Source organism: Parus major, chromosome 7 (assembly GCF_001522545.3).
Source record: "Parus major isolate Abel chromosome 7, Parus_major1.1, whole genome shotgun sequence".
NCBI classification, from domain to species: Eukaryota; Metazoa; Chordata; class Aves; order Passeriformes; family Paridae; genus Parus; species Parus major.
This window is the reverse complement of record NC_031776.1, coordinates 18,699,119-18,719,738: the sequence shown is the minus strand read 5'-3', so window position 1 is coordinate 18,719,738 and position 20,620 is coordinate 18,699,119. Positions and strand designations below refer to the sequence as shown.

General features: G+C 39.2%; 1 protein-coding gene across 2 annotated transcripts in view; it reads left to right on the top strand.

Annotated features, from left to right (window-relative positions):
• Positions 1–20,620, top strand: part of CERS6 (ceramide synthase 6) — a 100,073-nt gene that overhangs the window by 19,728 nt on the left and 59,725 nt on the right. For both annotated transcript variants that reach the window (XM_015634272.3, XM_015634271.3), the window contains exons 2-3: positions 12,369–12,474; positions 14,687–14,817. In XM_015634272.3, the coding sequence (XP_015489758.1) occupies positions 12,369–12,474; positions 14,687–14,817 (237 nt within the window). The remainder of the gene's footprint in view (positions 1–12,368; positions 12,475–14,686; positions 14,818–20,620) is intronic.

The following is a 20,620-nucleotide window of genomic DNA, read 5'->3' as shown; positions in this document are numbered from 1 at the left end:
GGGGATTCATGACAGGCTTTGACTAGAGTTTTTATCCTCCAGATGCTCTGAATAAACATTACAACAGACATTGAGGGGGATATTCAGTTGCTGAATAGGTTTATGTAAAGTGTTTTTCTTCCTTTCGATCACAGATTCCTTCTAGAGGGCTTGATTAACTGAACACACGGCTCTGGTGTTGGCCAGCTAGAGATTTCTTACTTGTTCTGCATTTCTTAATAACTGGCTTGGTTCTTGAGCCACTTGCATCTGCTACAGGAAAACCATAACAAATTGAAAACCAGGAAACTAACTTCTGTTCCTGAAGCTGTTGTGAGATACAGCTGAAACTGTATCAGGAGATTGCATAAACCCATCCCTGCTGTTTACAGCTTGGCTTCCTATCTCTCTGCCCTGAGGCTCTCTCATTGTGCTGTAGGCAATGCCCTGGAATATGGCTCTTTGCTGCTTTGCAGTTTCTCACTGTTTGCTTGTGATCTCTGCTCCCTTATTGTACTGGCTATAGTGTTGGATTGTTTGGACAGGCCCTTAAAAAGGGCAAGAGTTTGCAGCTCTCAGTTGGCAAGGAGGGGACTGCAGTGATGGGGAAAGAGCAAAGCAAAGGTGGTGCTCCCAAAAAAGGGAGGTTCTGTAGGCTTCATGGGAACTCCTCCCTTAACCAGCCTGTATATGCCAGTCAACAATATTGTCCTGCATTAGGCTTGGAAATGGGTACGTGCTGCTGTGACCTTGGTGTAACACTATTCATCATCCCTCCTCCCCCCTTTGGTTTGCAAGTGCTTCTCTCTGAAGTTGGAAGGATATCCCTATAGGTAGAAGCTGATCTTGCAATTGAGTAATTTTATCACTGTTTCCCATTCTAAAGGAAAAATTGCAATTATACCATAATCCCGGGTATATTCTGAAGACTTTTGCTTTTCTTTGTGTGCCTGGCTGTAGCTGGTGGAGTCAGCAGTCATGCTTTTTGGGAGCCAGGTTGTGTCAGTAACATTTCTCTAGGGGATGGTGGCTGATACGCACGTCAAGAAAGTGACTTCCAGCCCAGGAGCTGAAAGGAGGTGCCTGTTCACTGGAGCTTCTCTGAGTGTCTTTCTTTGGCATTGCATCTGCTGGCCTGACATTCCCAGTCCCGTTCTGAGCTATAGTCTTGGGTTGAGGTACTTGGTCGTGTATCTTGGATGTAGACATCATGTCTAATTCGTTCTCAAGGGAAGACAAGAGTTTGGTCTGTAATTCTCTGTGAAGTTGGTAATTACCATGTGCTCAGTGCTTGCAGCAGTTCAGGCACTGTGCAGATGTGCATGCTGAGTGCTTTGGAGTGTATGTAACAGGGAAGTGTGAGGGTCTTGGCAGCACACTGGCCAAGTGCATATGGTGGCCTATACGTTTATAATATCTGCATCTGCCTGGGTAAATAGACTGTTATGGGCAGGCCTTCAAAAAGAGTCTTGCAGTAATTCCTGCCTTGGTATTTCTCCTCCCTGTTCCATCTCCTCCTTTCTTTGTCCTCTTGCCAAGTGTACAGCATTCCAAAGTTCAAGTGCAGAATATTACACATGGCTAATCTCTAACCCAGCTGGGTGAGAGACTGGCTGTCGCTTCCATTTGAGTTGTCAGATGAACAACCTAGATAACATTCTGGATAGACTTTGTGCTTTTTTGGCCGAGCTGCCTCGTAATTGTCCATGTGCACGAGAATGCTTAGTTTACTGCAATAGCCAGAGCAGTGGGAAGAGCTCTGGAGATCTGTGGAAGAGCTGATCCCAAACACAGCAGTGTGTTCCTGTCTTATGTTCTGCTGGGAGGGTTTTGGAGGTTGGACAAGCTTTGTCTGTGCCTTCAGAAGCATGTTCACTGCTGCTTTGCTCAAACTGCACCCAGACATTGCCGTCAGAGCTTGTTAGAAGGGAATTTTTTTTTCCTTTTTAGTTATACTCTTAAACAAGAATTATTTGATGACTAACCCTAGAAATTATGTTTCTTGCCATTAAAAAAATACAACTAACAATCTACAATTGTGTAAAAATCTTCTATTATGATATAACTCATATGGGTTCTCAGTTTTGGTTTTCATTCCAAGCAACATGCACTGTGGTGGGTTTAAAAACAAATAAAAAAACAAGACGGCCCTAATGATCCAAAAGAGATGAAAAGGCTTATGACACCCTAAACGGGAATACAAAGAGTAATAAATACTTTCCACTTGAAGCTTTTGAATAACTATTATCTTACACGTAGTTTGTGTCCAGCCAGGGCAGATAGGTGCTCTGTCTAGTTTTCAGCATGGGGCACCTTTCTTCTCCTTTTTTTCAAACTCTTAATAGTAAAATGCCACCTTTTCTGTTGCTGTCTTAGCACCACTTATTTGTGGCACCTAATAGCAACCACTGGGGGACAGCATTATAGTGTCAGGTCAGGCTTCCTCAAGAACCCATCTGGTCAATTTTATTTTTTTTTCCTTCAATTTCTGCTGGTAGAGGTGAGCGTTTATGTTGCAATACTATTAGGGAACCATGTTTTAGTCAGGATCCTGTAGTCAGGTGTCATTTGAAATTATAGTGTGCAAAGCTGCTGACAAAATTCTTGTAATGAGCTAAAAGAAAATATGATTGCAACAGTTTCTTGTGTGTTTTGATGTAGAAAATATACTTGCTTATGGATCCAAAGTAAATAATGCAGAAATACCGAAGATATGAGATTACTTCTTTTCATTAATTTGACACATGCTGCAACGTGTTCAGATGCTGTGAAAACCAGTGGGCCAGCACTGTTGTCACACGGTGAGCTCCTCTGATGACTGGTAGCTCTTCAGCTCATCAGTGCATCCCATGGCATGGCTCCCTTCCCTGGCTGAGGTTTCTGGCTGCAGCTGCCCAGGGAGTCGTTTCCAAAGTGTCATTTGGATGATCTGCTAACAAATCCTATTATTTGTTAATAGGATTTGCTCTTGCACTGTTTTGTCCGGTCACTAATTGTTTTATCATGCATTAGGAGTACAAAGAGATGCTGTCAGCTGTGTTTTGAGCTTTTTGCATGCAAGACTCATTGTTTGCCTGTGATGACAAGTTTTGCTTTGGGATGGCCTTAGAGCGGAAGGCAGAAACATAAGGCTCTGCATTTCAAACTGCAGTGTAGTATTTCCTGCGCTCTGGTGGGCATTAGTTTCCCCAGCTCCCCAAGTTAGGGTCAGAGGGTCAGTAAACTCATTTGGAGGGCTGGGTGTACTGCACTTCTATATACAGAGCTGCAGCTGCCTTCCAATGCCTTCCAGATTGCTTCCCTGCCTTTCTGAAAAAGTGTCCTGCTGAGCTGGCAATCACACAAGAAAGCTTTAAGAATATTTGGTGATAGAATAAAAACGTGAAAATGTACAGGAGAACTTGGAAGCTAGTGAGGCCTAGTTGCTTTTTGTCTTTGTTGAATGTTTTGATCACTCCATGTGGTATTTAATGATCATACAATGCAGGAGGAAACTACTTCTTGAAAGAGGTCCATCTGAGCTGGTTTTTGAGATTTTCCAAGCACTACAAGAGTGTGTACCTATCAAGAGGCCAGTGGATGGCATGCCTTCGCTGTTCCTTTACTGTAGACGTGGGGATTGGTCACGATTTTTTTATTTTTTTTTTTTGCTCACATGTTAAAGATGTGACCAAAGTAAAAGATAAAGTAATGCTGCAGGGCCTGGAGGATTAGAACAGTGTCATTGTATTAGGGTAACCTAGTGCAATTTAACAATTAATTTGTCAGTCTTTCTTTCTGCGCTCTCTTTCTGCGCTGTCTTCCCGCCCTTTTCCCTGTCTAGCATCAAATTCCATATAGACCATGTGTCTTTTCCTATATAGATGTTTTATGGTTGGTTCTTTTCTTTGGTTGTCCCACACTTGCTGAAATGAAGTGACATAACAGCTCTGTATTTTGGAAGGTGGCAGAGGGGAGTACGAAATCTATAGTGTCAGGAGTGACAAAGGATGCTTTGGGATTGACTGATCATTTTTATCCAGTGCAAGAAATAGCAAAACCAAAACTTGCCAGCAGTGAGTTCAAAATGAAGTGGGATGGTTATCTCCACAGAGTCTGAATTTACACAGGGGAGCTCTGCCACAGACTGTGGAAAGTTTTCACAGGCTCAATGAACTACTGGTGCAGCCTGGGGAGGAAGGGTCAGCTCTTTGGGGACTGCTATGTGCAAAGATGCCTTTTTTGGTCTAAAAAGTCCCTAAGCCACAACTTTCTAGAAGTTGGGAGAATATTTTTGTCTTCACTGACCTTTAGCAGTGGGCTACAATTTTGGAGACTGAATTTTACCATTGACCCTGACTCGTGTGTCCTGATTTTAGTGCAAGAAGGGTGAGAGTGATACCTTCAGAATTGTATTGCCCATACCTTCTACAGCCTTGGTGATGCTGGTGGAGGGCAGCATGTGTGAGAGGTGGAAGGACTGGAGTCTATCTCCCCTTCTGTCCCTTCTCCTTCTCACTGATCTATGCTTGGAAAGTTACAGAGTGACTAAACTTTATTTTTAGAGATTACAAAGAAAGAAAGAATTAGACAGCTGGCTGCAAAAATATTTATTTGTGACCTTTGTCTACATATGTGCAGTGCTTGTTGCTATTCTGGAGCATGTAGTTCCCTCTGGCTTCAGTCTTAGAGTTTAAGAAGAAACTGAAATGCTAATAACTTTATGCATACGTATACTACAAAAAATTGCCTCCATATTTGGAAAATAGGACTACTTCTGTTTGTAAAGTGCTGGCCTTATTTGTTTCCCATTTTTGTAGTAACATTGACTGGAAAAGCAGTTGGAGCACTGGTAGTAGAGGATGGGCTGGGGTGGTCCCATACTGGTGGCCAAACACCCCCTGCATGAGTCAGACCCATTATGAACTAACCCAGAGAAAGGATTAAATAGATTTTCCATCTCTGTGGGGCACAAAGGTTTAGCAGGGTGTGTGAGAAGGATCAGGAATTGGGTCAGTGATCAGTGGGGTCTGGCCTGCAGCTTGTGATGGGAGCTAGCACAAGGTAGTTCAAGCCAAATGGTCGTGGTTTTTGTTATTGGATCAAAATCTCCAGAAAACTGGAGTATTTTTAACTTTGCATCATGAGGAAATGTGTCCTTTAGATGTGTATATTCAGTCAAAAAGGCAGGACAATATAAATGTGAGAAATCCACTGCAAAGATGAAATAGTTTTACAGTAATTGAAAGAAAGGCATGGGTCAGTCATATCAGTTGTGTTTCTTAAGAATAACTCTGTTAGGACAAAGCATTTCCTAATACTGCTGTTGAGTGATAAGTATAATTTGTTTTATTTGCTTAAAAATTCTGTGGGTTTGCTCTGTACTAACCAGTAAGTCTGAAAGCTGAAATACAGATACCAGATCTGATTTTTTACACAACTACCTTTTACCTTAGCTTTTGTTTTTTTGGAAACCCATGTAGAATGTACCATATAGTGTTTAGTTTGTATAATTTGATGTGAGGTATTGGGATGATGATGCCGGTGTGGGAATAACAGCCAATGGATCTCTATGAGAGGAGAAAAGAGAAGAGAAGGAAAAGCATTGAACATCTCAGATGAAAGGCAGGTCCATATGTGTGCTTTTCTGAAGTCATTTCAGCAGGGTTTGGAATAGGTCCCCTGGAAGGGTTGGCTCTGTGCTGTCCTTTGCACTGCCCCCTGAGACAGTGATTGGGATGCTCTGTGTGAGAAGGCTCTTGCTGACATACAGAGTTGTGTGCTTGGCTTTTTGCTTGGGCAGATGGATTCCTTTGAAAAGCTTTCATTGTGGGAGTTCTGGCCCATTTTTCAGCACATCCCAAAAATTTCAGTGAAGTTAACTTTCCTGTGTACATATATTTTGGATGAGATTTTCTCCATTAAGACCCCTGCCTGTGCTTCAGACATTGTATCCTATTGGACTTTCTGTAACATAAGTTGTTGTGAAACATAAACCACTTCTGGGATAGGTATACTGAAGGGACAACCCTCTATATCTACTGGATTTGTTCTAGGACTATTAAGATTTTTCTGGGGTTTGTGGGGGGTTTTGTTTATTTTATTTTAATTATTGCTAGTACACGTAACTTCTGAGTTAAGTAGGTCAGCTATACCAAAATAACAAAATGGATTCAGCAATTGTTTTTGAGTGTTGTGGCAGTAAATGGGTTGAGCATCTGCTCAGAAACAAGCCTCTTCTGCGTTTATCCAGCCTTAGAGAAAATTTAGATTGTTTCTGTTTAAAACCAGCAAGCAATGTCCAACAAGTTAGACAATTGTAATCATAAATCCCTGGAATAATCTGTGTTTAGTGAGCATAAAGTAGATGAGCTGGGAAAATTTGCTTTGCATCACTCTTTCAAAAAAGGAGCCAGATTCCTCAAAACAGATTTGTGTACATCTTTAGCACAGAGAGGAATTTTTTTCTTGTTTAACTGCCTTCCCCGATATCTGTAAGTATGCTGATAGGAAATCATGAGATTTTATGGACATATTTGATTGGCAAGGAATAGTTTGTTTTTTGGGGTTTTTTGGAGCTCACAGCTGGCTGGTGTTAGCAACATGAGCAGCCTTTTATTCAAGCACCACTTGAACTATGCCAGTGTCTGAGAGTTTTTACCTGTTTCACATATACTGTATGTATGTAATCAGAGCTGACCACTTAACTAGAGTTTGTTATTGCAGTGTGGTTGCGATGGGAAGGGACCTCTGGAGATCCTCTAGTTATTCTTGGGATGACTCAGATATGCTGCAAACCTTAACATTCACCACAGTTTTTTTGTAATTATTCTACATAGATGCATCCTCAGCACAGGACAAGGAGACTCAACCCCTATTGTGCATTGATAGGTAATTAACTCAAATGTTTTTGTCGATGTGAAAGGCTAAAACCCCCTGCATATTCTTAGGGTAAATGGGGACTTCATAGCCAAGGTCCTGCCTGTTTGGTTCATGATGTTTTTTATCTGTTAGTAGAGGTCATGTAGGAGCAGTCTCCAGAGTGATTTTGTGTGGATCCTTTGTGCCATGCTGAGTTATCTTCTCAGAAAATAGATTGTTAGGGGACGGATGGTATGTAATAACAGGCCATTAGTTGTGTCTGTTGGTCCATAATGTGACCTACTTTTGATAAAAAGGAATGACAAAAGGGACTGTGTTTTAATTTATTTAATAATTTAAATAATTCAACAACAATTATATATTAATATATAATATATCATGCATAATAATAAATATTAATTAATAATGTAATAATAATTAATAATTGTTTAAGCTGTGACTAGCCAAGATTTTTTAGGAAAGTGTGAAATAAGCACTGGCATAGCTTTTCTCACTTGCACTAATGAAAATTTCTGAGTGGTCTTCTGTATTGAAATTGGCCACAAAGTAAAGCTGCTTAAGTCAGGGAAAAAATGTTCTGTGCTTAAAATACTGCAAGGGGAAAAAAAAAAAAAAAAAAAAAAAAAAAAAAAAAAAAAAAAAAAGAAAAGGTTTACTAATTTGTGGGATGAAATGTGCCTAAATAAAAAAAATTTAAAACAAACAAAAACCACATTAAAAAAAACCAACAACAAAAAACAAACAAAAACCCATACCCCTAAACTTACTTTGTCAGTTATTGCTGGATTTGGACCCTGGTAAGATGCTTGCAGATCCTTCCCTCTGATGCTGGCTTTATTTTAGATATGCCAGTTTTAAGTGCAGAGGTGTAAAACACCCTTTTTTCTCTATCAACCACCCTTGTTTTGATTTTGGTTCTGTTGAATGGGTAATCTTATCCTTTTGCAAAAATAATTGGTTAATGTGTATCACTTACATGGTCAATTATTTTACCATGAGTATTTCTTAAATTGATGGTTTAGAAGAAGCCATTATTTTCTTTCCCTGCATTAAAAGGAGCGTGAGTTATATGAATCTACTGTTCATTAGTGCTGTTAGCTTAATTTTTGTTTGGTTGATTGGCTTTTCTGGGGTTTTTGGCCCTCTTTGGAAAGCCTTGTTAATTCTTACAGACCTTTAAGGCTGTTTAAAAATTTCCAAAGCTGTAATCCCTGTTTACCTGCTGTGGGCTCTGTGGTGGTTTAAATATCGTCAGAGCTGCTGAGAAACTTAGACATGAATTTGCTAAAAGGCTGCTGCTCTGGTCAGCTCAGAAATGGCAGGTGACCTGCTGGTGTGAAAACACTGCATTCACATCCTGTCAGAGGGCTCTACAAGCACATTCCCTGTGCCCCAGATGACTAAAGATTTATATATCTGTGTCTGGCCAGATTCAGGGCAAAGATTACATGTTACATTTAACACAGACTTTGCAATTGCAAATGCACATCGTCCTCCCAGAATTGTGAGGGGTAACATTTCAAATTAATTCTTGCAGGTTTGGGGTTTTGTTTTCCCCAGCATTGGTGGTCAGGTGGGATGGCTGCTCCCTCATGAAGTAATTGTGCCTGCTTGAGGAAACCCAAAACGGTTCTTGATTAAATTGACACACTTGTGGTGAGACTGCTGTTTCTCTTTATACCCTGGGATCATTGGGTTTTCAACTCCTTTCTAGAGAAAAGCTGATCTCTTAAGTTTGGGCGAATGAACAAATGAGTGAGTGGAGAAGGACAGGCTGGAAATCGCCGGGCAGCGCCTGCCCGGGGCCGCTGGGGCTGGCCAGGGCCCTGCGGAGGCCCAGTGCCTTCCGCGCCCGTGCTCTGCACTCACCCAGCTGCGGCTTCTGCCTTGGCTTGGGCTGCTTCTTACATGGTGCTTCTGACTGTGAAGGAGGAACCTGCCTTTAAAAAGGTTCTTGAATTCTGATTTTCATTCTCTTGTTTGTTAGACTTTCCTTTCTAGATTCAGAATAGATGGAATAGAATTGCTATATTCAGCAAAATGTGTTTGTCCTTTAATTTCTGCGTAATTCAGCTTTCAATTCCTCTGTACTGAAATCCATTAAAAAAGAGATATCAGTGTGGTGTTTGTTCAGATTTCCATGTTTTAAAGAGAAAAGCTGGCAATATACTCAATCCATTCTCCTTACTCTTTCACAATAGTTACTCCCTCTTAATTGCAATACCTTATGCAATAAATAGTCCCATGGGTTTCATTAAGACTGTTTAGGGAATTGAATACCACAGTGTTAGCAGAAATGGAAAAAATGAACAGTGCTTTTAAGAAGTGCAGCATTTGGCAAAACACTCATAGTTTGTACATGTATCAAACATTATTTATTTTTTTTTTACTTACAAATCAAATTATTACAGAAGAGTCAAATATTAATGGTGCTTTTAATGACAACTGTGAAGTTTGGGACCCTAATAAATGAACTCTACTTTAGTAAACTACTTTGAACTCTACGATTGTAGTCTCGAAAAACAACTTTTATACTCTAAAATACAGCTTGATTTGGTTAAGTTTTTGTATGAAAAAAAAAAAAATCACATTTTACAAGTTCCACGAAAAATAATCACATGGACAAAGCTTGGCTTATGCATACTTGAATTAGTGGTCAAATCTGTTCAGTATTGCAGGTGTATAAAATGTTTCAGTTAAAACTGTTTTCTCTTGAGTGTCCTAGCAGGACTTTGATGGTTTTTTTGTAGCTTTCCTTGTCCCTTCATCACTGACATAGCTGATAAAGATAATCCTGTGTTTTCCAGCTGTGTACTGTGGATAGGCTCTGCTTTAAGTCATGTGCCCATTCCTCCCATGCATTTGAAAAACATAAGCAAGAAAGGCAGAAAAGCTCATGTTTGTATTTAGAAAATGTGTTTTGTTTTAGGTAATGGGTATAATATGTATATTATGATTTAAAGGTTAAAAAAAAGCCCACTGGGTCTGTGATTTGTCCTGGATTTACCTAGGCTATTCATTAATATGACATGTATTTTCAACAATGTCATTTAAGCAAACCCAGCTGGTTTGCTTAGATTTAAATGAAGATCAGCTCATCATGAAACTTGTTGGAATTACTTCTTGTTGAATTTTTTTCTAACTGGGACTTTTTATCTGCTTTTTTCCTTTTAAATTACCATGTTTAGGGAACTGCCTTTCTACTGGAGTTATATCATGGCTCTCACATTTCTTCGCTCAGGAGAAGGAGAAAAGCAATACAGAAGTTGAAAGATGTATTTTATTAAAAGAACAGCAAACAAAACATCAAAAACACAAAGCAAACAAAACCCCCTGCCCAACCAAACAAAAGCAACCCATACCCTCCAAATAAGCAAAAAACTCCCAAATCCTGTCTTATTTCAGAGGAGACTGACTTAACAAGTGCACAGAAAATCCATCTGAAACAATTTTTATTTTTGTGTTTTTTAATGACTCTTATCTTGCTGTTAATGGTGGAGGCTGAGCTTGGATTCCTCCATGAATGCATAAAGCTGCTGCAGTTGTCTTTTATTTATTTTATTTGTTTTTACTCTCAAGACATCATGCCTACAACATTCCCCTGCCCCTCTACTTTTAAATGTTTCCTTTTATGGCTTTGTAAAATTAGCTTTAACACTGATTGACATCGCCTTTATTGTTTTTTTAAGGATTGACATGTCTGGCTCTATGGCTTATTGTTCAGGAAATTGTTTTTATTGTCTTTAATAATGAAGACTTGAATTTCTGTCTGTTTTTCAGCTTTCTGATACAAAACATAGATGCTAAATTCTGAGCCCTGTTGTTACGTGATGATGAAGTGTTTTAGATTTAAGAATAGAGAATAGAATAGAATTTAGAAACAAAGTAAGCTTCTGAAATAAAATTCCATTGGCTTCTTCAGCTGTCTTACTGGTTATCAGCTAGCAGCAATGGCCAGAACTGATTTGGTTATTGTCTGTGTTCAACTTTAGAATACATTTCTCATTTCTTTAATCAGCTTTAACTAACATACAGGTTTCCAATGTGTCTTGATTAAACTGTGTTTACATCTAACATGTGCAGAGCTTACATGCTTCTCTTTCATGAACAGAAGGCTGGATTGCCTTCTTGATCTTAGTAGTAAAACTAGATTCATCAAAGCTCTTAACTCTAAAGCAGGAAATTTACATCTGATACAATGTCTTCAATTTGGTTGATGCTGTAGGGCTAACATGATGGTTGTAATCTGAAATCAATCTAGATTTGAAAAGTTTTACATAGTATAACTGTTTTTTTCTTCTGTAACACACTAGGAAGGAATAGTAAGATCACTAATGCATTGTGTGTGCTTTTGAAAATTTATCTTCCCACTCTCAGTCACCAACTTTATTTCAGGCTATATAATTGCCTTTCATATGGAAATAGTGTCAATATATTAAGAATTTTCCTCCAGGAAAACAGGGTGATCTGGCCATCCCATCTTTCTTTACCAAATGCTATTGCTGTAACCGCTGTAACATTGCCTAGGAATTAATTCCCTTTAATCAGCTGTGCTGTCTTAAACAAGGCAGAAACAGCAGTTGTAGCTCATAACAGTGCTTAAAATGGGGCTTGTGTGTGGGTAAGAATTCCTGGATTTTTTATAGCTTGTGGTCATTCAGCTGGATGAATCTGAAACTACTTAAGTACCAAGTGTTGTTTTGGTCCATGTTGGTAAATGAAGTTTTGGGAAACAGAAGCCTTTTAAGTGAAATCATGTGTTATATTGTTCAAGTGTGGCAAAAGTTCATAGTGTTCAGATATGAATGTGATTCTTATACAGAGTTTTTATCTTGGAATGGGAATTCCAGATTTAGACTCGGAGTTACAAATAATTTTTTGCGAGTAGAGTGGTGGTCTTTGAGTATATGTAATACCAACTATGCAATTCAACTCTTAAGATGTCTCAGAGAACTTAGGGATTGGTGTTACGATTTTGGACAGCCTCATACTTTAGAAGAGTATTGCTTGTGTCTCTGTACCATGTAAATTTTATGCTTTTAGAAAATAGTATTGACTGAGCAGCTTAAGTGCTTGCTGCCTTTCATGATTCTGAAATTCCATTGTGCTAAAGGAGTCCTGAGGCAGTAGCTGCTTTGGAAACTGATTTTTAAAAAGGCTGTGTTTGGAGGATAATATTATATGCTCCCCATCTCTACAAGCTGCCCTGCTCTTTTCATGAGTTGGTGCTTCTCTAGGAGGCATTCCTCTCATGCTTTTGTTCCAATCTCTTTCTTCACAACATGAAAGAAAATCCTCTGTTTCATGTGTTCCACAGAGTTCCTTTCATCCTTCAAAGTGCTGTTCCTTACTTTGCGATGTAATTGCCTATATGAGCTTGCTTTTGAGCTGTAAAACTGAGTACTGTTTCTGCTGGCAGGGTTATAATGCTTGCCCATTTACCACATGCCATTGATTGATGACAGTAATGAAGTAAATAACTGAAGGATTTCACCTGTTTTCTTCTCTCATTTTTCTGTTTCTCACAGGTTCATTGCTAAACCATGTGCCTTAGGCCTCAAAGTCCAAGCCAATGGACCACAGAAAGCTCAACCTAATGCTATCCTGGAAAAGGTTTTCACAGCTATTACAAAGGTAGTGTGTCTAACTAAAATATTTACCTTATGAAGTGGGATGTGGCACTGTAAACTATGTCTGAACAAAGCAAAGCCAACAGATAAATGCAGTGCTGCATTTTTACACCTGAAATCAGAAATCAAATATTGGGTATATCATTAATATGCCAGCTCGAGTGGTTGTGTATCCTTTTGTGATGTTTCCTTTAAGCTTTCAATCAAAAAAAATTGTCACAGAAACACTTTGTAGATGCCATATGGCCACCTACATTTTTTTTTGCTAACTGTTTTTGCTTCTTATCTATTTTGTATAAATTTGTTCAAAATAATTGGGGTTTTGAGAAAAAAAAAAAAGGCTCATTGCAAGCCAGTAATATTGATACTGAATTTTCCATGAAACTTCTAAGCTACTCCTTCTAAGGGAAGACATATCTTGCTGGTGTCCTAGCTACAGGAGAAAAACATAGAAAAGTGGGAGAAACTGACTAAATAATGTTTTGTTTACAGTTTGCATATCTTTTTTGTACAAGATTTTCCCCTACAACTTACATATCTGTCTCTACATCTCTCACCATATGACATCTTGACTTAACCTGTTTGTTTTTCTGCCCATGCTTTTCAAGCATCCCAAATTCTTCTGCAGGAGCTTTCCAATCCCACCTTGGCTCCAGGCTGTAGCTGGGCACCACTGTAAACTTCAGAGAAAATTTAAGTCAAAAAGGGAAAAATTGGGTTCAGTGTCACAGGCAGTGAAATATGGTGTGGATCTGTCTTGCTTGTGTGTCCTACACTATCCAGAGATCACCATGGCACTTGCTATGACTTTTGTTCTGTTTTCAGGGAGGGAATTGCGTGTGCCTTGTTTCTGAAAGCTGCAGGATATACTCTCACACAGACTCAGCTGAAGGAAGAATGGTTAGGTTTTGTTTGTTGTGGGGCTGTTTGTTTGTTTTTAATATTTCCTTGTAGAATCTGGTAGTCTGTGAGTGTGAAGAGCTCCAAATGAAAGTATCTGCATTCATTCTGCAAGAATCTGGTTACTGCTCTCAGAGAAACTGTCTCAATTTAGCTACCTGCCTTTTTTGAATCTTGTACAGAAGTTCACTCTAGTCAAACTCCAAAGAGCTGCAGCAAACATTTAATTTCTCTAAGGTTACAGAAATTGCTTTTCTTAATCTTCCATTGAAAAACTGGCCTTGGTTGACTTGAGATGAATGGCAAATATTTCAACCTTCTCTTGTCTCATCCTTTCATTTCCCTCTCCTTCCTGTGTTTTCTTGGAGGGTGATGGACACAACTTCAGCTCAAAAGTAGTTCTGCTGGTTTATGTCTTGCAACAATTAAAAATTTAAAGCTCTCTGTTGTAAGAGCTCTTGTACTTCATTCAATATATATATCTGGCTTGCAGAAATAAAGCTAAAGTTCCAGAAAACAGATTGTCCATTTTTCTGTTTATTTAAAAAACTGTGTGATCAGGAGAAATATATAAGTAGTACATATGCTTTACTGAACACGTAGAATTGCTGTATGACTGAAGAATTATCCTGTACTGTTCTTCAAATTAAGGGCAGACTCATTTTCTTTTGCCTTACCTCTGCACAGGTTTGCAGCCACAGTAATGGTATGAGACTTCTACATTTCCTGCTTTGGAGAATATTTGTGTGTATTTAGTTTTATAGAAAATGATTCTCCCTGTTGTCAAGGTGATTTTCTTTTTGAAGTTGTCACTTCATTTAACAACCTCATTTTTAACATTATCATGCACAAATATGGGATTTATCTTCTTAATTGTGTAAGTCAGACCATCTTTCCTAGTGCAACAGTTGGTAGGATAAAGATCCTGATGTAGTAGAGTGGAACAGGTATTAGTATGTGGCAGGCAGTGAGGTGCTTTTAAGAGCCACTGCTCCAGAAATGCAAGGCATTTTATGGCTGCTGAACTTCACTTCCAAGTTTTCAAGCAAGCTTCAATACCATTGTCCCTTTAAAGCTTTTTATTAGTAATGGACCTGCATGTCATATTACAGTGTCTGTCCTTCTAGGTTAATAATTGTCATTGTAAATATATTCTGGCAGGAATCTGTCAGTAGAGATTTCTGTGAACATTATTCTGTGTGTCCATGTGTCAGACAGCCTTGGTAAGAAGACAAGAGTAAATTACAGCATCTCTGAATTTAAAGTGTTAATGCAGTTGAGCAAGAAAATCATATTTGTACTTCTCTGTTTTGTAGCATCCAGATGAGAAAAGGCTGGAAGGCCTCTCCAAGCAGCTGGACTGGGATGTACGCAGCATTCAACGTTGGTTTCGACAAAGACGCAACCAGGAAAAGCCCAGCACCCTTAGGAAGTTCTGTGAGAGCATGTAAGGATGCATGTTCTCTTCTTGAGTCTTGTTGAGCCTATGTTCTCAAAAATTTTCCCCTTTGTTTTTCACAAGTACTTTTGTAGAGAATTAGAAAATTATACAAATTGGTAGTATATAATTAATGATAAAAGTAATCTTCATTCTCTTGAAGGAGTCAGATTGTACTTTTCAGGTATTTTTAGTGGTCAAAAGCTTTCAGAAATAATGTCATTGTGATTCTATACTATTGGGCCACCAGCCTGATCCTTTAAGACAGGTCACCTGGTGTTAGTGTGCTGACCTTACAGCCCTGCATTTAGCCATACAATCTGATGGCGGTCTGAGATGAAGGAGTAAAGATGAAAGGCAGTTGGGTTGTTAAATAAAAAGAAGACAAAAGATAAATTGTTTAAACTGGTTGGCCCTTTACTAAATAGAAGAATTTAAGTGTCAGAATGCTTAAGTATTTTCTTTGGTATTTACAGCTAAAATCCTTGTTCCTTAATGTTAAATAAATCAAGGCATGATGAGATTATGGATAGACCTAGTCATTTTGTTGCCAGCAGCTGCTGGCCTTAGAGTTATTAATTTTTGAGATCAGTGAAGAACAACCTTTTTTTCTGCAAGGGTTGTAGTTATTAACTTGTCAGCTGTGGCGTCTTGGGAAAAATTATTGCTGTATTAGCCTTAGAGCTGGCATATTTGGGTGGTATATTTTGCTTCTTCGGTAACTCAGCTGAAAGATCTCGCTCTCTTGCACTGGTGCCAGCACATTTGGGTGAACTTAATAGGTAGAAAAATTGAAGCATGCCATGAAATACTGGCATGGATAGGATAATAATGGGTGATGAATTGCTCCTTTGTGGCATAAATTATCAAAATAGGATGCAAATGACAGCTATGAATACAGACTGGAAAGTAAGGTTAAGCTGTAGTGAAGTGCTGACAGAATATAGTGCCAGCTTTGTTTAGAGAGAGCCATTGGCATTTCTGCAATATGTGTACTTAACAGTAATGATAAAACTTATCCAGAAAGAAGCAAGATGGCATAAATAATAGGTGGATACTTAAGGTTCTATCTGTTCATGGTTTGCAAGAAGTGCATTGGGAGCTGCCTCTCCATTTCTACATGTGTGTAGTGCTGTGGGAAGGAGGTGTTGCTTTGCGCTGGGAGCATTTCCAGTGAATGTGTACCACCAGCTTGACATATCTTGGACAAAGTTGTTGGCTTGTAGTCAGACTACCACTGGGAGCACAGGGTTACCCTTTTTTCCCTTCAGTATGGGTGTTAAAGTTTGTTTAGTTAAATGTGTCCATCAGAACACTAACTTCAGAAACTTTTGACCAAAGAAATCCTTTGGTATGAGGTCTGTAACCTTTTCATAGCTATTGAGCTAATGGGGTGGCTTTTCAGATATAGTGACTGTGTGTGGCAAGTGCTTTGAAACTCTGAACTGCTTAAAGTATGTGTTCCCACAATAGTCATGGGAAGGACTTGAGTCTTCAGCAATTTGGGTGCCAGTGGAGAGTTTTGACAGAACGAAATGTGCCCTTATGAAATAAGCAAGAACAGAGCAAACAAAATGACAGTGATCTCTGCCTACACCTTCATACTGCTGAGCTGCTGTTGTGCCTCCAGAGAAGGCTTTAGTTTTGCTGGCAACAGCACTGATTGATTGTGGCTGGGGAAGAAAAGTTAAAGAACCCACAGCAAATATGGATCTATTTAAAAAGAACTCCAACTCTTTTTACATGGAGACGATTCAATTTACTGCTAGACAAAGTGTTCTTGAGCCCAGAGTGGCTTTTCCATGATGAAAGGGAAAAGGAGCTGTGCCAGAAGGGCTCTAGGCAATTTTTGACTGCCTTATCTTTCTTGCAAATGAATAGCGTGGGCACTATCTAAGGTAGAGTAGCTTCAGTGTGACAAAAACTGAGAGTGAAATTTAATGATAAACACACTTGCCCAAGATGAATGACGCCAAAGATTCAGCCCCAAACACACTCTGCCAGTAACTTCATTATTGGATTCTTATTGTCACAGATTTCTCACTTTCTCTAACCTTTCCCTTCTTTTCAAGCAATTGCAATTATTTGTAATGCAATATTTATTTTTTTTTTTAACTTTGTAATTTGTTAGTCATAATCAGAGTGCAGAGAAACTCCAAAACCTACACTACTTCTTGAGGGGGGAGGGGGGGTGTTTGTTTTGGTTTTTTTTTGTTTTGGTCTTTTTTTTTGTTTTGTGGTTCGTTTTTTTATTTTTGTTTTGTGGTGGGTTTTTTTTTTTGTTTGTTTGTTTGGGGTTTTTTTGGGTTTTTTTTGTTTTTTTCCAAATGGAATAACTCCTTTGCTGCCAGTCTGTAAAATATTCAGGCTATGGGCAGATGATGGTTATATGAAGAAAATGGTAGTAATAAAATCTCCTGCTTATAGATACTGCTTGTGTCACAGCATTATAGTGAAAATAAATTACTTTTTCAGGAACCTTAATCAGTATTCATGCCATAGAGTTCTGTCTGTCAATCTGAAAGAGGGTGTAATTTGATTATTAGAACCATAGGGACCCTAATGGTGAGACTTGAGTGGTATGTACCTGCTTAAACTTTCAGATGTTATGGCGTAAGTATTTATATGAAATAGATAATGTCACTAGGTGGTGATTAATGTATGTAATCACCAGGTGGTGATTAATGATCCAGTCAGAAAGTAATAAATGCAGCACTATGTATTATTTTACTAGCAAGTCAGTCCTTGTATCGCAAGGACTTGGTGATTCTGGCATGAAACCTGGAGTTAAAGTCACAGTTTGTAGTGGGTAGGAAAGGTATCCACCTAGTATAACCTCAGACTGAAAAGCTCAGGCCTTCAGCCTACTATATTAGCTGCTGGGGATAGTCTGTCCATAGCTTTTCTTTCTGTTTTGTAAATTTGCGCTCCCTTCTTCAACTAGATAGATCCAAGATGCATAATAAAGGAGGAAACAAAGTGGTCAATTGAGTGTGCAAAATGGACTTTTCTACTTCCATGTATTTCTGTTGGCTTTTTATTATTCTTTTCTCTTTGTCCTTATGGCACAGCCTAACATCAAGAATATTACTTTGCTTACTGCCAGACAGAATACAGGATCCAAGAATGCCTTTGTCAATGTTTGATGTGTCAGAAAGCCTATGCAGTGGCGATTCCCAAACCAATTCCAGTGTCTTCCCAGTTCCAGTGTGTTGTTTCTGCTCATACTTCCATTGTGTAGGTGTATCTGATTTTCTCAAAGACCTAGTAGTATAGAAAGAGACAGCTTTCTGTCCTCTCCCCTTGTCCAGAGCAAAGGGGAAGAACCTGTGATGCCATAAGTTATTAGCCTGGGATTTTGGAATGTCATCAGGCCAACAACATGTCTGTCCTACAGCTATGTATATTTAAGCAAGCTGTTTATTGGAGGCATTTATATGGTTTCTAAGGAGTGGCTGGAAGAAACATATGGCCAAGAGATGTTTTGAGTTTATGCAACATTCTGCATGTGAAAACATGAAAATGTGCAGACTGAAGAGCCAAAGATCTATTTTTTCCCCTTCTTTATTCTCTAGAAGCTTGGATACTAAAGTGTCTGTAAGTAGTGTGTCTTATAGTTTTGATGTAGGGGAGAGAAGAGCCTCTGTCTTGTATCCTAGCTAGACATTCTTTTTCCTAAGGAATTGAAATTTTGTTTATGCGTGTTGCTTTGGAGGAAGATTTTATCCATCTATGACTGTATATATGTGTGTGAGCACATGAATGTGTATAGCTATAGAGAAATACAGATTGGGGTTTTTTTCACTTGTTGCACACATTTATGTGAAAATTTTATGGGCTGTTTGCAACTTTTTGGGCATACTGCTTTTCTCAACTAGCAAAGTTGTACTGGAAAAATAACTGTGCAAGGGAAAGAAATTAAGACAGCTGTTTGGTTGTTGAAATTCTGAACTGTCCTGATACAAATCTTAACAAAAAGAATTCATCAGCCTGGGCTTTGTTTTGAACAGTAAAGTGCTAGAAAATAGGCTTTTGGCTCTGAATTTTTAATAGCATTAGGCTCTCCTAAACCAGCTTCTGAGACACTTCTGATCTGAGTGAAAATATGTGGTAGATGGTACTTTGGGTCTATTTAATTCTGATTTATCAGCTGCTCCAGTGGTACATGGAATGAGGGACTAACCAGTATTTCATGACCAGAGAAGAGAAGGGGGGATTAGTCTGTGAAGTTACACTACATGCTCATACAGCAGGTGTGGTAGTTACTCTTCAGTGGCCACAGAATTTCACTATCTCCCTTATTTTCCGTTGCTGTTTTCTATGGAACGGGAATTGCTGTTACTTGGGCAATCAGCTATTTGGTATTGTGTTGATAAGTGGATTGTGACAAGTAGGGAGTAGGGGCTTAGGTGTTGGCAGAGTCAGATTTGTGAGGCAGCTTGTGTATGGAGGACATAGATGTTTAATGAAATATGAAAGGAGTTGGAGTCTGTGAAATAGTTCCAGAACAGGGAAGATGTGACTTTGCTGAGTGCAAGAGGTGTTTATTATAGCTTCAGGTGGTAGGGCAGTTGAGAAAGGAGACTCTTAATTGCTGGCAAATGGTTACTGAAGTGCAGAGTAACAAAGGTGATCTGGTAGTTATCTATAGTAAGCATATAAAATACTGCAGTTTTACAGTGGTATTGTAAGAGTTGCATTTAGACTCTGGAGATGACACATTCAAGGACCTATTACTCTCTTAAGAGAATTGCGTCTAGTAACGTCACTGAAGAGTGATGTGCTTAAATGCAAGGCCTCTAGAGAAGGTAAAAGTGAATGAGTTATTTCTACTGAGACTCATGTCAGGGAAACTAGAGCTGTGCAAAAGGGCCTGGAGTCATGTTTGACTATGTAAAAACCAAGACAGAAATCCTGATCTGTTTTACATTGGGGTGAAATATTACTCCATAAGAGTAGCACTCCATAGCTCTGCATGTTACTGATTCCTTTGTCTACTACTGTCTAAGCCATATATGAAGTCAGTGCAGAAAAGTATTGATGGAGCCTTTTATTTTGTGTAAATACATATTTTTGTATGATGTCATTCAGCAGTGGTTCACTGATGGCCTCCTGCTCCAAGGGAAAGACGGTAAGACTGTACTGGTTGCCTTGAGTTACATAATATGTAGTAATTTGGAGCTTGAGTCCCTGGACACACAAAAAAGTCATTGGCTGGCAAGTTGTCCTAATTTTAAATTTGTGAGAACACAGTGCAGCCACTGACAGCAATTTTAATTATTTTAAATTTTAATTCTTCTCTAACACTTGTTCTCTGATGAATCAATAGTAAACATCTTCCACGTACCTCCTCTCCAGCACATGGTTTCCCCAGAACTCACACTTCCAAAGGCAGACTCTTGTAGCAGCTGGGCAGTCAAGCCCAGCTGCTACAGCCTGGTTTGCTGTGGGTTTATGCTTTCAGCTTTGCCTCTTGGAACATCTGTATTAGGCATACTTGGACAGGCTGGCTCAAGCTGTAGTTCAGCAGCACTGTCTACCATTGTAGGTCCAATAAGCAGTAAAGGTCGCCTTCCTGAGCTCTGCATCCTTGCCCTCTGATTTGGCCTGCCAGACAGCTGGCTGTACAGCTGTTTTATAGGGTGAAACACCATACTCTCTGGGGATAAATGTTACCCTGCATGCACACATAGGTTGCTCATCACTCAGATTTCCCTGTTGTGGGTCATAAGCTTGCTGGAGTTCTGTTTCTTGTGGTTGGGGAGAGTGTGTATGCAGTCAAGTAAGAGAAGGGAAACCAGGGAGGCATGGG